At 50.9% G+C, this 16266-nt stretch overlaps 1 protein-coding gene across 1 annotated transcript in view; it reads left to right on the top strand.

Annotated features, from left to right (window-relative positions):
- LRFN2 (leucine rich repeat and fibronectin type III domain containing 2) overlaps nucleotides 1-6777 on the top strand; it is a 39038-nt gene extending 32261 nt beyond the window's left edge. The window contains 1 exon segment of the mRNA XM_055330538.1: nucleotides 5127-6777. Coding sequence (XP_055186513.1) covers nucleotides 5127-6105 — 979 coding nt within the window. The 3' untranslated portion in view covers nucleotides 6106-6777.
- The last annotated feature ends 9489 nt before the right edge of the window (nucleotides 6778-16266 follow it).

Raw genomic sequence — 16266 nt, 5'->3', positions numbered from 1 at the left:
ACGCTCCTGTGACTCTTCCTAAAGCCCTGACGTCAGCGGGAGACATCAGCTGTAGATTTGTCTGATCGTATTAAGCTGAATGAACGGATGCCGAATGAATATTAATAGGGCAAAAGAGAAAACTCAGAAGCAGCCACTTAACGTTTGTTTTGTTTTTCCTGGCTAGGTGGTTGGGGTTGCAGCTTTAAATTGTGCTTTAGAGCACGTGAGCTTAATTAAATTTAACGTGTTGGAGCAATTGAACTTAAAATAGCAGTTCATGTTTTCTGCAAACAGAGATGTCTCCGGTTTGTGTGATAGACAGAAAGCTATCAGGATTTCAGGACGTGTCTTTCACAAAAAGGGCTTTGGCCCAATGGTCGTGCCAGGTATTGCCCGTTGCCTCTCCACATGCACTCCTCTGTGCTGCCGTGTGCCCTGGAAGGCTGACCAGTGTGCCGCCATGAACTGTGGCTTTTGGTGGGGTTCAGCTATGGGGAGTAACAGCAGAAGATTGGGAGGAGGGAAGAGAGTGAGGTGAGGGTATTTACTTGACTGATTCCCATGCTGTAAGGTTGCCCCTGGCTGCCTGTCCCTCGAGCAAATTTTCAATGCCACTGTGTTGCCCCCAGAGGATATCTGGCAATGTCTGGAGACATCCTTGGTTGTCACAACTGGAGATGCTACTCAAGTCCAGTCAGTAGAGGCCGGGGATGCTGCTAAACATCCTGTGGTGCACAGGACGGCCCCAACGACAAATAATTTTCGGCCCCAAGTGTCAGTAGGGCCAAGGCTGGTAATTCCTATCCTAGATCAGTACTTCTCTAGCTAGTCATAGCGAGGAATCATGCTGTTTCCCAATCCGTTGCAGACCAATGCTTTTATAAGAATATAATGGAAATAAATTATCAGAAAAAAGATGATCATGCACTTGGGTGTCACACCAATGCCAAATTGCCATAAAACTGTCTTAATGCTATTCTGAATTTCTGTACTGTGTGATCATAGACCAGGAATAACCAGCACATGGACCAGCGGCCACCTGTGGGCCACACTCAGTGCAGCGCTGCATGATCTGCATGAATCTTTCCTCTTCCTGCGTCTGGTGACCTCCCCTGGTATGCTCAGGGCTAGATTGGGTAACAGCTCGGCTGCTACCAACCCTGGGTAATGGCGCGTTCCCTTGTGGCCCCCCAACTCCAAACCTACCCCTTTGTAACAAAGTCTCTTGTAAGCAAAGGCTTTAATTATCCCTCTCTGAGTATTATGCCTTCCACCACTATTGAGCCCAACTGATTCCGAGGTGTTTTCCCAAAGACCGTGGGCAAAGGTCAGAGGGTGCATGGGTGGAGGGACAAGGAGGTGATGGGCTGCCTGGTTTGGGAGCCCAGCTCGGGAGCTTGGACTGTCTCTTATAGAGACTGGCTCTAGAAGAGTGTTTCGGTGGACAAGGGGCGGGGCAGAGTTGTTCTGGATGGAGCACTCTGGGGTTGGTGGTGTTGAGCATGGACGTGAAGGGAACACGGGCAGAAGCAGAGAGGCCTATGTGGAGGCTGCTGCATTCATCCACACCAACGATGGTAAGGCCTCAGCAGAAGTGTGAGTATGGGGCAGCGCCAAGTCCAGAAGGTAGAACCTTCCACCAGACTGCCCGTGGGACGTGGACAGGCGTCAAGGGGGGACCCAGGCTCTCCAGATCCAGCCCGGAGGATCAGTGGTTGGTTGTGTTGGGGAGCATGAGCGGCTGGATAGGGCCACACGGGCAGAGATGAATTTGATTCTGTCACTAGAGTTTGAATAGTGCCCGTTTCCCATGACTTCCTTGTGCCATTTGTCTTTTTGGTTGCCCGGGGTGGGAAGCAGCCTTGCTTATGCCTAGAAGTGTGGGCTCCGAATCCCAGCGGATCCAGATCCGTTCTCAGCTCCACCACTCCCCCGAGGGAAAGTGACAACTGCTTAGCTTCCTCCTTCCCTAAATGGGAATGAGGATAATGACTTCCTCCAGGGGTTGTCAGGCGGGTTAAGTGAGATAACTTACACAAACTTCCGGGCACAGGTTTAGTGCTCAGTGAGCACTGGTTATTATTGTTTTTGCCAAAGGTGGGACTTGACTGCCAAGGCTGTCTGGAGCCAGCTGGCCCTGGCTGTCCTGTAAGTACACACACACACACACACACACACACACACACACACACACACACCCAGGAACCAGGAGCTGCTTCCCTGATCTTAATCCTGGGCAGTAAGTCCTTTCTTCCAGCCTTGTGTCTGATGGGCCAGTTACAGTGGGAAGCTTTTCCTAGCCTGCCCCCTCTCACCCCTGGTGCCAAGAATCAGTCCTGTTCTGATCAGGCCCCCTGTGGCTTCATCACATTCTGATCTGCCCCGACTTGGGAAGGAAGTGGGAGAGTGGCCAGGCAGGGTCCCACACAAAGTGGCCCCTCGGGGCTTCAGGAAAACAGGACAGCGTCTGAGAGGCAGGATGGTACAGTGGTTGGGAGTGGAGGCTCTGAGGCCAGACTGCCCGGTTCAGATCCCAGCTCTGTTGGTTACTATCTGGGTGCCCCTGGGAAGCCAGCTGACCCTTTCTGTGCCTCTGGTTCTGTCTGTAAGATGGAGGTGGTGATTGCTATTATGAGTATTAACCCCCTTTAAGATCTCAGAACGGTGCCTGGCACATAGGAAGCCCTCACTCGACTTTAGATCCTCTTCTTTATTATTAATTAGCAGCAGTGGTAGTGTCTGCTTTCCAGGAGAAAACAGCTAAACATGGGTAGGATTTCTGGGCTCATGGTCCATCCCCCATGTCCTAGGATTGTTGCAAAGGTTAAATGTGATGCCAAATATGGGAACCCTGTCACATAATAAGTGTTCAATAAACAAGCTGGCCCGGCTCCCCCTTGAACGGATGTGCTCTTACCCTGCTCATGCTGCAGTGAGGTGCTGGGGACAGTGATTTGGAGTCAAATCCCAGCTGTGTAGGTTTCCTTCTCACCTCTGCACCTCTGCCTTCCCACCCGCAGGGTAAGGATCCCCGTAGTGGCCGCCTTGGAGAGTTGCTATAGGACTAAGTGAGTTGCTAGTCGTGGGGCCCTTAAAACAGGGCCTGGCACACAGGTGACACTTGGTGTTTGCTCTTACTATTGTCACTGTCTGGGTGTGTATAGGTCCTGCCTCTCCAACTTATATCCTTAGCTCTGAGGGGGAACGAAGTGGGCACTGGCCACATAGGACTCCTTGGGCTCTGCCCGGTGGGTGGCCCAGCAGGCCAGAGATCCTGCTGGTGGAGGGATATGAGCCATGGTGGGCTCTGAGCGCTGCTCCAGGGAAGGGGTGGCTGACAGGGACAAGAGTTTCAGTGAGATGAGGCGAAATGCCCCAAATTTATCACTTGGTTAGGAGGAAACCCAGATTATGGATATAGAAACCAGTGTTAAAGTCCAGTGGTCCAACCTTGCAGTCCCAGCTGTGTGACTTCAGGCACATCACTTAACCTCTCTGAATCTTGGCCATTCCTGTTCTGTGCCATGAGAGCCCTAGTCCGTACCCTCATAGGATTGCTATGATGCCCAGGTGAAACAGATAGCCATAAGGGGCTGGCGTGTGGGCCCTTGAGGAAACTGCCCCCAGCATCAGCCCCAGCCCCAGCCTCCACCTCTTGCAGCTATGGGCTAGGGGTGGGGTTGGGAACCAAAGTTTCCTCCACTGTGGCTTCCCCATCAGCAGAGCGAGCTGGGAACGTGAGGAGGGAGGGAATGGGCCTCTTGTGCTGCCCACTGATGGGATGTCAATAAAAGCTTGTCAACTCCAATCCTGTGCGAGGAGTTCCCAGGTGGAAGTTTTCAGGATCCAGTATTTCATAGTTGAGATCTCAATTAAGCTGCCTGGTTCTGGGCTTGAGGGGTTGGCAGGCACTGATAGAGCCCTTGAGTAGTAGGAGATGGAGGGCTCTTCATGAGGAGAGGCGGTGGGAAAGGCAGAGAGGGACATGGCCCCTCCAAGACGAGGTGACTATCTCTGCAGGAGTGTTGATGGGACAACACAGGCATTGTCTCTGGAGATAATACTAAGGCACAATACCTAGACAGGGCCTTCGAGATCAGGGAGTGCGCCCAGGCTTCCTGAGGATCCTGGCAAGAGAGGCCCAGGACAGCGGAGAGGCCCCAGCTGCCCCACTAGGCCCTCCCCTAAGGTGGAGGGACCAGTCGAGGCCTCTTGAGCAGAGACTCTCTTTCCCCATGTCTCTGGGTGAGGCTGGCCTGCTAGGCCCATGAAGGAGGAATCATCCCTTTCCTCAGGGAAGCAGAATTGCCCTCCCATCTTCAACATTGCACTGTCCCCCACCCCTCCCTGCCTCCAGCTGTCTTCTGCTTAGACCTCTCCTACCCAGTTTGCAGTAGCAAACACTTTTGTGCCAAGCCTGAGAAAACCATTTGCAGAGGACGATGGCGTAGGCTCTGAGGGCAGGGCCTCATGGGGGTGCTCAGCAGATGTCCATGAATATCCAGGACACAAGGGGTGAACAGGGTCTGGGGCGTCTGAAGTGGGGGGCCTGGGCAGGCCTGGCTCCCACTACCTCCCAGAGTCTGAGGGAGCCAGGGCTGGAGTCGGGCTGGGTATCGTGAGGGATCCCTTTGTTTAGACTCTGCTTCTGCAGGCTTTAACCTCTCTGCCTCTCCGTGTCTCTCCCTCTGCCCCTGCCGTGGTCCCTCTCCCATCTTGGCCTCCATACCTTCTCTTCCCATCTCCTTACCCCCTCTCCACTGTCCCCTCCTAATTTCCTTCATCTCTGCACTCCTGGTCTCTGTGTTCCTGCTTCTCCTGGGCTGGTTGGGAACCTGGTCTGTGTGCACATCTCTCACTGACCCTTCCACCCCCACCTGTCTTTCTCTGGCTCCTTACCTGGGCCTGGTGGGACTCTCCCCCCACCTCCTACACCCTGTTCCTGTCCCCCACCCCTCCTATCTCTCCTTGGATCCTTTTCCTGTCTTTGCACCTGTCCCTGTCTCTCTCCTGCTCCACCTCATTCCTTCTGTGTCCCTGTGTCTGTTCCCCTGCCACCACCACCACCCTTTCCTGCCTCTGTCACTCTACTTCTGTCCCTGCCAACCCTCACCGTCTTCCTCCTCTGTGTCCACCCACCCCAGGATGATCCCAGCCTCCAACAAAGCCTTCGTGGTCAACAACCTGGTGTCAGGAACCGGCTACGACCTGTGTGTGCTGGCCATGTGGGACGACACAGCCACGACGCTCACGGCCACCAACATCGTGGGCTGCGCGCAGTTCTTCACCAAGGCTGACTACCCGCAGTGCCAGTCGATGCACAGCCAGATCCTGGGTGGCACCATGATCCTGGTCATCGGCGGCATCATCGTGGCCACGCTACTGGTCTTCATTGTCATCCTCATGGTGCGCTACAAGGTCTGCAACCAGGAGGCCCCGGGCAAGCTGGTGGCTGCGGCGGTCAGCAATGTGCACTCACAGACCAACGGGGCCCCGCCACCCGCTCTGGCCAGCGCGCCCAGTGGGGCCCCTGTGCAGGGGCCACCCAAGGTGGTGGTGCGTAATGAACTCGTGCAGTTCAGTGCCAGCCTGGCCCGGGGCAGCGACTCCTCTTCCTCCAGCTCCCTGGGCAGCGGGGAGGCCGCAGGGCTGGGACGGGGCCCCTGGAGGCTCCCACCCCCAGCTCCCCGCCCCAAGCCTAACCTTGACCGCCTGATGGGGGCCTTTGCCTCCCTGGACCTCAAGAGCCAGAGAAAGGAGGAGCTACTGGACTCCAGGACTCCAGGCGGGAGAGGGTCTGGGACATCAGCCAGGGGCCACCATTCGGACCGAGAGCCACTGCTGGGGCCACCCGCGGCCCGAGCCAGGAGCCTGCTCCCCTTGCCCCTGGAGGGCAAGGCCAAGCGCAGCCACTCTTTTGACATGGGGGACTTTGCAGCTGCAGCTGCCGCAGCCGGAGGGGTGGCCCCTGGTGGCTACAGCCCCCCTCGGAGGGTCTCGAACATCTGGACAAAGCGCAGCCTCTCTGTCAATGGCATGCTCTTGCCCTTTGAGGAGAGTGACCTGGTGGGGGCCCGGGGAACTTTTGGCAGTTCCGAGTGGGTGATGGAGAGCACAGTGTAGGCCTGGGGAGGGGGCTTCCTTCTCCCGCTCACCCTTGCAGGGTGGATGAAGGGGAAAGAACTGTACTGGCAAGTCTTTGTGGAGTTTCCATGGTGATGTTTACATCTAGGGACAGTTTCGTCTCCCTCAACGCCCCCCTCAACACACCCACACCACCTTCCAGGCCTGTCCCCCACCACCCAGCTGGGGTGTGCTCAGGGAAAGCGGACTCGATCGCTAAAATGTCGGACTGAGCCCTGAGTGCTCGGAAAGGCGGACTCCCTCCTTTCTGATCACGAATGTAGCGTGTAAGCAAGCGGCTTTGGAGTGCTTATGGTTCCAACGTTGCTTTTGTTTCCTAATTTACCTTTCCCACTTCCCAGACTCCTCCTCTTCATTCACACAGATCATGGAGAATTTACTCTTCATGTGAGAGCGGGTTCCCAGGAGCCGTGCTAGTGGGAGATTATTGTCTGTTGACAAGAGAAGGTGATTCTGGTTCCATGCTTGTTTGGAGGGAAGGCTGTGGCATCTCCAGCCCAGACTCCCCATTGTTCCCAACCGTCCACACGCTTGGGAGGGATGGGCAACCTCCCCCACACCTGACCCAGCTTCCTCTGCTCAAACGTCATGTCCCATACCCATCACATCAGCCTGAGCCAGAAGGGTAACTGCCAGGACTTCTTATGTATGGGAAAGGGATGAGGACATAAAGGATGTTCACTTTTGGAATTGCTGTAGGATTTTTACTTCTTTGGGGGGAAGGTGGGGCAGAAAGTCCCCATGAACCTGTGGCAGGCTAAGAGGGCTTCTCTTGAGGAAAGCAGAGGGGGGTGACAAAAGGAGCACTGGACTTGGAGTCCAAAGCTCTCGGTTTGGGTCCCAGAGCCACTACTGAATAACCAGCTGAACACATTGGGCAAGACCCTTTCCCTCTTTGGACCTCAGTCTCTTAATTCACAAAATACTGGATTGTACCTGGTCTTGGATTCCCTTCAAGTTCTAAGGATTAACGAACTCTTCCATCAATCTAGGTGTTATGGTTTCCAGATCAGCAGTACCAGGGGCACAAGCTGGTAAAGCATCCTTCTTCTTCTGACTGGACACAGAGGGAGAATTCTAGAGGTTTTGGAGGGGGAAACCAGAATCTTTATACAATGGTAGAGTTTTGAAGTTTGAAGAGGTGTTTGCAATCATGTCATCCTTAACCCTCTCTCCCTCCCCACTGCCCCAGAGTATAAACGACTTGCCCAACATCACACAGGGAGTTAGGGACCGAATCAGGGCAGGTGCAAAGGCCACCTCCTGGGATGGTGTTTGGGATTCATTATGTTGTCTTCACCCTGGCTCGGACATTTCTGTGTGCAAAGTCCATCCTTTGTTTGTGCCTGAGGAAGGTGGTTCAGGGTGGGACATGGGCGATGCCTCTCCTAGACGCCAGCTTTGATGAGGATCTGGAAATGACAGATGGCAATGAGAGGGCTCCCATGGGTTCCTTTCTATTGGAGGATTAACCCTATACCCCAGACCATGTCAAGAGGGGGCAGAGGAGACATGGGCAAGGAAAAACTGTTAAAACTGTTTTAGAAGCACCTGGAGGGCTTTCCCCTGCATCTCTGTCTCTCCCAGTCTCTGTCTCTTCCAGATCTCTCCTCACTGCCGACATACTACCTCTCCCTCAGTTTCCCCAACCCATCCTTTGCTCTTCTGAGTCTGTGCCATTGAACTCTAGCTTCTCTCCTATTCTTCTCCCTCCTTCCGCTTGCCAACCACACCGCATACCACATCCAGGTGAGTCCCAGTCCCCTTGTGCTGAAGGGTTCTGATGGGCTCGGGCCTGAAGCTGAGGTGGTGGCCCCCAACCCCACCTGGAACACACAAGGAGCTGATGGAGAGCTGTCTATGCAGGACTGCCTTCTGGCTCCAGTCCAGGAGCCTCCAAATCCCTTGTCTTTATCCTTCTTCCTCCCACCCACCTGCCTCCTCTCACCTTCCCTCCGCTCTCCTGTCTTCATTCTTGGTCTTCCTGTGACCCTCTGCCTTTCCCAATCCCTTTCTGGTCCTGACAGTCTTCAGCAGCCCAGGCCAGTCCCTTCCCGAGAACAGTTAATTTCCCAGGCTAGTCCCGGAGCCAGAACACAGGCCTACCCCAGTCATGGTGGCAGCCACGGAATTGGGCGACTTAAACAGAAATCTCTCTCTCCCTCCCTCCCTCTTTCCCCGCCCCAGCTTCTCTTCTCTCCTTTTCCTCCCTGTACTTTTCTCCTTCAGTCTTTCTAAATGTAGCCATTGAGGAAGTAATCCCAAATGTAGCCATTGAGGAAGGGACCCGACCTTTCTTTTTGCCTTTGGGTTCGGACACCCAGAAGGAAATGTGGACACCAGAAGGGGAGGAACCAACCGTATATTCTGGTCAGTGGCCCCGAGCTCTGTCATGACATGATATGTACTTGCACTTGTATTTTTCATGTTTCTGACTCAGAATTCTGGAAAGCAACATCCGTGTGGTCAGAATAAAATTGCCAACTTTCTTTGCTAAAAAAAAAAAAAAAAGAAAAAAGTACAGTAAAATGTACAGTTTAAAAAACAAAACCAACCACACTCCTTGGGAGAGAGAGAAAAAAAAGAACATTCTCATATCTATGAATGTCTGCTGTTCATTTCTCTGGAAACTGCGGTTTTCTGAAGGTGGCTTTGAAATGGCATTTTCTCTTGCACCTGTGTTTGTTACTGCCTAGTGGGAACCTGCTTCCTGCCAAGTTCATGTGTAAGCTGGGAGCCTTCTGAAATAAGAAAGAGCAGGGTCGTCCTTCTGAAATAAAGAGCAGAGGAATCTGGAGCGAGGCTCCAGGCAAAGAAGGAATGGTCCATCCTCAGCTGCCCTGACTCACCTGGTGTCTCATATACCTGCCTGGCCTCCTTTCCCCGTACTGTGGCCACCACCACACTCAGCCACTAGGGGCGCACGGATACCTCCCACCCATTTTCCTTGAGCCCCCCAATGACACTTTTTCTAAAGGGTCTTTTACTGGGGAACTGGGACAACAAACCAAAGCATAAACCCAAAGTCTAGAGACGAATAAACTCTGGAAACAGCTTCCCAACCCTAGCTACATCTAACGCGAGACTAGCACTGTCCAATAGGAATCAAGTGTGACCCACACTGTCATTTTAAGTTTGTTTCCAATGGCTGCATTAAATCAGGTAGAAACAGATGGAATTAATTTTAATAATATATTTTCTCTAATCCAGTATATCTGAAATAGTATTATTTTAATGTATAATCACTATAAAATTATTGATAAAACATTTAAGATTGCAGGGGGTGGGGAGAGTTTTTCCTCTTCTTAAGTTTTGGAAATCTAGTGTGTGTTTTACACTCACAGCACAGCACATCTCAATCCAGACTAGCCACGTTTAAAGTGCTTGAGAGCCACATGTGGCTAGTACAGGTCACCATATTGGAGAGTGCAACTCTAGACAGAATGATTGACTTGCCAGAGCACCTTTTGGAAGGGGAGGGAAACTAACAGTTATTGAGTACCTATGGTTTCCAGGCCCTGTGCTGGTACTAAACAGGCATTGCTCACTGCACTTCTCACTCTCAAAGTAGATATTATTATGCTGATTTTACAGACCAAGGGCCTGAGGCCCAAAAGAGGTTAAGCTACTTGCCCAAGGTCACACAATAAGTCTGGCCGCAAAGCCTTAGCTCTTACCATAACATCACCTCCTATTCTTTCTTCCTCCTTCAACCTGTTATAGATTGTATTTTAGACTGTTGGAGGTACTCAGACTTATAGCCTAAGCTGGAAGCTCTTGGTTTGGCCTCAAGGTCTGGTAAAATTCTCAGAATGTTGACTCCAGGCAAGAGCCCCTTGGTTAAGTGGTTTCCTCTGACCTCACACTGGCCTTTCTGGCTCTTCTTGGCCTGTAATACATCCCCTCCCCTGCCCTGGCCCTAGGTTTCAGAAGGTCCTGCTCAGACCACTTTTGTAGTCAGCACTTCTCTTGGCCTGGGAACTTCTAGGAAGTCCCTTTCTTAATACCCTTCCACCCCTAGCCTCGCCTTGTCCCTGTCCCCTGAAAGCCTGTGACTTTATCCCCATAAGATAGAAAGCCCCACACCAGCTCACTCCAATGACCAAGCCCATCTTCCCACCACTGCCTATTCCTAAACTCTTGTCCCTATCAGGAGAAGCACTCGCCCACCCAGATTCTCTTTCCCAATTGAGAGAAGCTTCAGTTCTCTGCTCTTTCACAGAGAAGAGGTCACTGATATTCTCTGAGCCCAATCGAATTATTACACTTTCTGAGAAATAGTCTAACCTCCTTTCCCCAATTTCTTGATAATGACACATTCCTCAGTTTCCCCCTCAGAGGAGATGCTTTTCATTTCACCATCATAACACTGTTGAAATTCTAAAAGAACTTACACACATATTTTTTTTAAGGGATATAATTTCTAGCCGGGGAAAAGGAAGGTCATTGTCTCAGGTTTCCCTAGTCCAAGACAAGGAGTAACTTTTCTCCCCAGGTCTATAGGTACTGATTTTTCCTAAGCACAGCCTGGGTACTTCTGTGTCTTCTATTCTCTGCTCCCTGTGTGTCTGTAGCAGGGGTCTCAGGGCTTGAGCAGGCAAGGCGGGGCTTCCCCTGTTCTTACAGCCATCGTGGTCTCCACAAACAGCTGCGGGTAAAATCGACACACTTACTCAAAAGATAAGACTTGGCAGACAGCAGTCAAATCCCCAGTACGCGGTTTTAAATAGCACACCTAGATTCTCAAGCCCAGCCGCTCCACGCGATGCAGCTGGCAGCAGGAAGTCTGTTGTGACTAGGCTTCTCCCAGGTAAATACCTGAGGTTTCTACCTTTGTGTAATAGAATCAGACCCGCCCAGGTTGCTCTCCCAACATCTACACAGAACACTGCTGCCCTCACAATTTAAAAATACCTATTTTTGCTTTCAGACTTTACACCCAAGATCTTAGTTTCTGATCTTTCATGATCTCATTTAAGATCTCCCACCTCATAGCCAGCAGTGTTGACTACAAGGCTCAGGCTTTTCCTTCCCCGCAGCCTCTAGCAGAGGAAATTGCTATGCTTCCTGGAAGACTGAAGAGGGGAGCTGGCCTTCTTCATGTCTCAGGCTATCCTCCGATGCCCATCATAGCCATGCAGAGTCTTCTGACAGGCCTGGCCGTCTTGCCCAGTGTCCTCGTTTTGGGCACTCGGCATCTTTCTTCAGCTCACCGACTCTAAGCAAATGGGCACAGATTGCCGGCTCTTGCCTGGCTGTTATCCTCTTCTTGTTGGGATCATTGAGTTTTTGGCTCCTTTAGCCAACAACTGTGCTCCGGGACAATGAGAGCCAGTGTTCTCCTCTAGCACCTTGTGCTAGAGTCTCTGCAGGGCTGGGGCAAGGAAGATCTCATTATCTAATCCCTTCCTGAGATAGTGCATCCTTCAGGCTCCCCACTTGGTTCCTTAGTGATGAGGGGGTGAAACTGGAATTTCACCCATCTCCATGGGATCCCCAAACCCATCTGGGCCACAGCCAGTCAGCCCACTGACCAGCCTCCCACGGCCCCAGGTCATTTGGTCCAGCTGCCCATCTGGTTAAGTGATGATGAGCACACCCCCTCTTCTTTTGCCACCTCCTCTGTACCATGTGTTCATTGGTGCTCCCTGGCACACCCAGCAGCGACTGGAGCAGGGGTGAGTTTGCTTTCCCTTGACATCTCCTGTGCCGTATTCAAGATGTCTCCTGTTCCCCAAACCGTTTACCTCTGTTAGCTGAACTTCCTGACACTGTTTATACTTTCTCACGAAGAAAAACCTCAGAGCCTCACACCTCCATCACCAACTCAACACGTCCTGACAAGAAGCAGCTATCTCATTCACTGTCTGAGAAGGAATGTTATAAAGAAAAAGAGTTAAGTCCAGTTATCCCTAACAATCCTGAATGCTTCCTCCTGGGTTCTCTGTCACATTCTCTCTACCCATTCCCCTGGTGACCTCTCGAGGATACAATTCTGTCCATCTACCAAGGATGGGCTAGTTGCCTTATTTACCCAGACTAATTATGGGAAAGTTTCATCCCTTCATTAGGTTGACACAAGATTAGCATTTTCCAAGTGGGTATTGAACCGCAAAATTAAATTGCTAATAATAGCTGACATTATTGAAATTTTCCTATGTGCCATGCACTGTTCTAAGAGCTTGGTATAATCTCAGTTTATCATCAAAATGACACAATGAAGTAGGTATTGTTATTAACATTCTCATTGGAGAAGCTAAGGTAGAGAGGGGGTTAAATAACTTGCCCAACATCACTTAGTTCGTGAGTGGCAGAGTTGGATAAACATTCAATAAATGGATTTGCACTGAAGTTTCCTGCAGCGCTGCCGAGGCAAATAGATACGCAGTTCGCTGGGTTTCATGTCAAAGGCCGGAATCCTGGTGTGTGAACCTTGAGTTTGAGAAGACTGAGCCCAGCAGAAAAAGTGAAAGAGGTGGAGAAATCGGCGCCGTATGCATTCAACATGCATTTGCTGACCTGCTGTGTGCCCCACACTGTGCCTGGTTTTAAAAAGAAATAAAAATAAAAGCGAAGGACACTGTGCATGCCCTTGAGGGCCTTACATGTTTCCCGGAGGGGGCAGGGGCATGAGCTAGTTTCCAGATCTCTGATTTTACAAAGATGAGTCCGTTTTCATTTAGTTCAAGATAATGTATAGCTTTGGGGAACCTACTATCCAGGAGGAGATGGATGGGTGGATGGATTGGCCAGGGCCACAAGCCCAAGTGGGCACATCTGGCTGGAAGAAATCACTAGATTTTAAGTTCCAAAGGAACCTGCCATGAGGAATGACTTACCTTTGTGCCAAACAAGAGCCAGGTCAAGACTGAAATCCTGTGCCTAGGCAAGCAGGGGTGGAAGGAGGCAGCTAGCTGTCCCAGGAACTTTCTGCAAGGGTGGTAGTGAGAGGTAGGATGGATACAACAAAGGGGGCAAGGAAGAGGAGTTGTTGAAGAGAACTGGGGGGTCCTGAGTAACCCAAGGCTAGTGCAGTTGTTCCTGTGGGTGAGGGGCCCTGCAGTGGGAGGAGCTGGATTCCAGACCTGTTTCTTGGCCCTGTTTCCTTTCTGGTAAAGTATCAATGGTAAGTTTTGACGTTGGTAAGTATGCCTAAGAAGTACCATGTAGTTCTATAGATCATATGTCAGATTTGAAAAGGCAGAGTGGTAGTCATTATTATTAATGATATGCATCGTTGAAAACATTTTTATAAATTACAGGGAATTAGTGATAATATTAGGTCTCTCAAACTCAGAGAATCTCAGGGCTGCCAGAGCTATCAGAGGCCATCCACTCTAGCCTCCCTCAATGGGTATTAGAATCTTCTGTTCAATACCCATGAAAATTATTATTAATCTTATTACAAGCAAGACTGTGCATGATGAATTTCAGAATTCACCCCAGGCAGGAAGTGGCTCCCTGTACTCCAATCATCAGATCAAGGCCTAATGGTTATGGCTCCATATTCCTGGTGGGCCCATGTAGAACCATCATTCCCACCTTCACAAGAAATCCAGAGGCCAGACAAAAAGCAGCTCTCAGAGTGCTGTGGGGCCAAAATCATGGTAGGAAACTAGGTACAGAGCCAGGACCTTGGCTGGGAATATCTCCGAAGGGCAGATTACAGTTCCCTTGCCAAATCAGCATTGGTCTCCTTGACACTGAGAAGAGGAAGGAGGCAGCAAAGGGGCAGAAAGCACATGGTAGCCTTTGCAGCCCCTGATGCTCCTTCATGTTCTGAGATCTACAGTCCCAGTAGCAGCAAGGAGGACCTGGAAAATTCCTGATCTCACCCCTGGGCTCCCTCACTTAACGCTTCCCTGATCCCTGCTCACCCTTTATGCTTGTTCCAGGTCTGGCATAATAACCAAAATCTAACAACAGGGCTTCAGAATCACACAAATGCTTCCATCAAGCCCTCCCACTGGTTTCCTCCATTTCTCTGGGTTAACACACGTTTTCCCTTCTAGGCTGTAAAGGCTTGTGGGAAGGCTCTGCCAGATGCCAGATAAATCACCCAGTGGCAGGCTGGCTCATTTGAGTTAGGGCGTGGTAAGGAGGACCTGGGGCAGCCTAATGACCAGCCCTCTCCACCTCTCCTTAACATTCTGGTCCCTGCTAGCACAAACACCACCCACCTGCTTGAGGTGGGGAGATTCAAAGTGGCTTCCAGTATGATCTTTACTTCTGAATCATCACATTAACCCCAACTGGAGTGAAGAAGGAATGTTAGAGAAATGTACCCTCCCCACCTGGCAGTACACAGCTGGGCAGGCCCTTGGGTAGAGCTGACACTTCACAGTTGCTTCTCGGAGAAGTGGGGTACAGCAGAATACGTGGCTGGGGATAGGGTGACCTGCACACAAAGAGCCTGGCTTCCATGATGTAGGTAAATGGAGATGAGTGCAGGTCCCCGCAAAAGTCTGGGAGGACATGGGGAGGACTTCCAGAGCCATCAAGTAAAGGGATCCAATTCTTCCTTGATCTTCAAAGTTCAAGGATTCCAAGGAATCCTGCAAACAGCTTTAGGTTAGTTTAGCCTTGGCCAATATCACTAAGGGAGCAGAGGTTGGGACTTCTCTGGGACTTTTTCTCATGAGCCCTAGGGCCTTCCATCTCCCCTGAGGTATGGAAAACAGGGAATGGGGGTCTGTGTTGGGCATGAGAAAGTAAGATACTCTTGGCCAAGCCCCTCCACCTTTAGTTTGGGATAGAAAACAAGATGGAGGGGAATGAAACAAGAGTATCTGATTCCGTGGGTGGTCAACCAGGCTTTCTTCCCTACATCTAGCCTTGACCGTGGAGTGGTGGGGGGAGAAGCTAAGTGGGGACCTTTGACATCTATACCATCAACAGCCGAGCTAGAGAGGTTGGACAGCATCCTACCGTTCCAAGTGAATTCTTTCACATGGATTATCATTCCTCCCATTCCTTATCTAACAACTTGGATTTACACATCACTGCTTTCCCCATTTTACTGATTTTCCAATCTGAGGATGCAAGTTTGTTTTTTTCCAAGTTCTTACAGAGTTTATGGAGCAGAAGAGGGTCTCAAATGAAATCTTTGGACCCCAGAATTTGTGTTTCCATCACCCCCCATCCGTAACTGCCACCCCTACCCCACCCCAATCAGCTATTACAGTGATGGCTGCCTGGTACAGCAAAATAGAAGTGAGACCCAGAAGGCAGCCAGAATAAGGAAAGAAAATACTCACTAGGCAGGAGGACAGCTAAGTCTAGGAGAGGTGAAAAAGGATATAGGGCCCTGGAGAGTTGCAGCATAGGGCTGAGAAGGGTGGCTCTGCCAGGAATTCTACATGGGCATGAGGCTCTCTCAGCCATCCACTGCCAAGCCAGCTGGGACAGGGGTCAGAGACCATGATCCACTGTTGGCTAAGAAGGCGGGAGGTGAAAAAGATCAGGCAAGCATGAGTAGGGAAGAGGTGAGGTGTGCAGAATCAGAGGAACAATTGGGAGGACACAGCTGTGCAGGACCAGGGTATAGGTCTAGCCTATCTGGCATCCACATCCAGATGAGGGCAAGAGAGCAGAGGCCTGAGATAGGGCTCCATCTGGAGTGTCCTTGTGGGCCTTCTACATAGTGAAGTCAGGAAGTAAGCAGGGTCCACCTAGAAATTGAGGTCGTTTTCAGGATTTGAGTGTTTGTGCTGTATATGTCTTAAGGCTCTCTTATCCTTCCCTTCCTGACCCAATATAGGAAGAGAGGCTTATTGGGAAATAAAAGCTGTGTCTATACCTGGACTTTGAGGTTTAGTGAAGGAAGAAAGGGCTGGACTCTCCATGAATACCAGAGGCTCTACAGCATGGGCCCACTATCAGATCCACTTGTCTTTTCTAGGTTTCCATGGAAGGATGACTACATACTACATGAGTGGAGAATGACTGAGGGTGATGAGCCCCTGGCCTTCCAGATTGTTCCAGGGTAAATTCATTGAAGGGAGATCTGTGGAACAGAAGAGTAGAAGTCTTTCAGAAAGTTTTATGCAATCTGGGTTGTCTTTGAAGCAGCTAAGGGAAGACTCAGGACTCTCCTCTCTGGGTTATAAGGCACCACCATGAAGAATAAAGCTCTTCATT

This window comes from Nyctereutes procyonoides, unplaced genomic scaffold (assembly GCF_905146905.1).
Source record: "Nyctereutes procyonoides isolate TBG_1078 unplaced genomic scaffold, NYPRO_anot_genome, whole genome shotgun sequence".
Classification (NCBI taxonomy): Eukaryota; Metazoa; Chordata; class Mammalia; order Carnivora; family Canidae; genus Nyctereutes; species Nyctereutes procyonoides.
The sequence above is the reverse complement of the archived record's forward strand: the minus strand, read 5'-3'. Positions and strand labels throughout refer to the sequence as shown.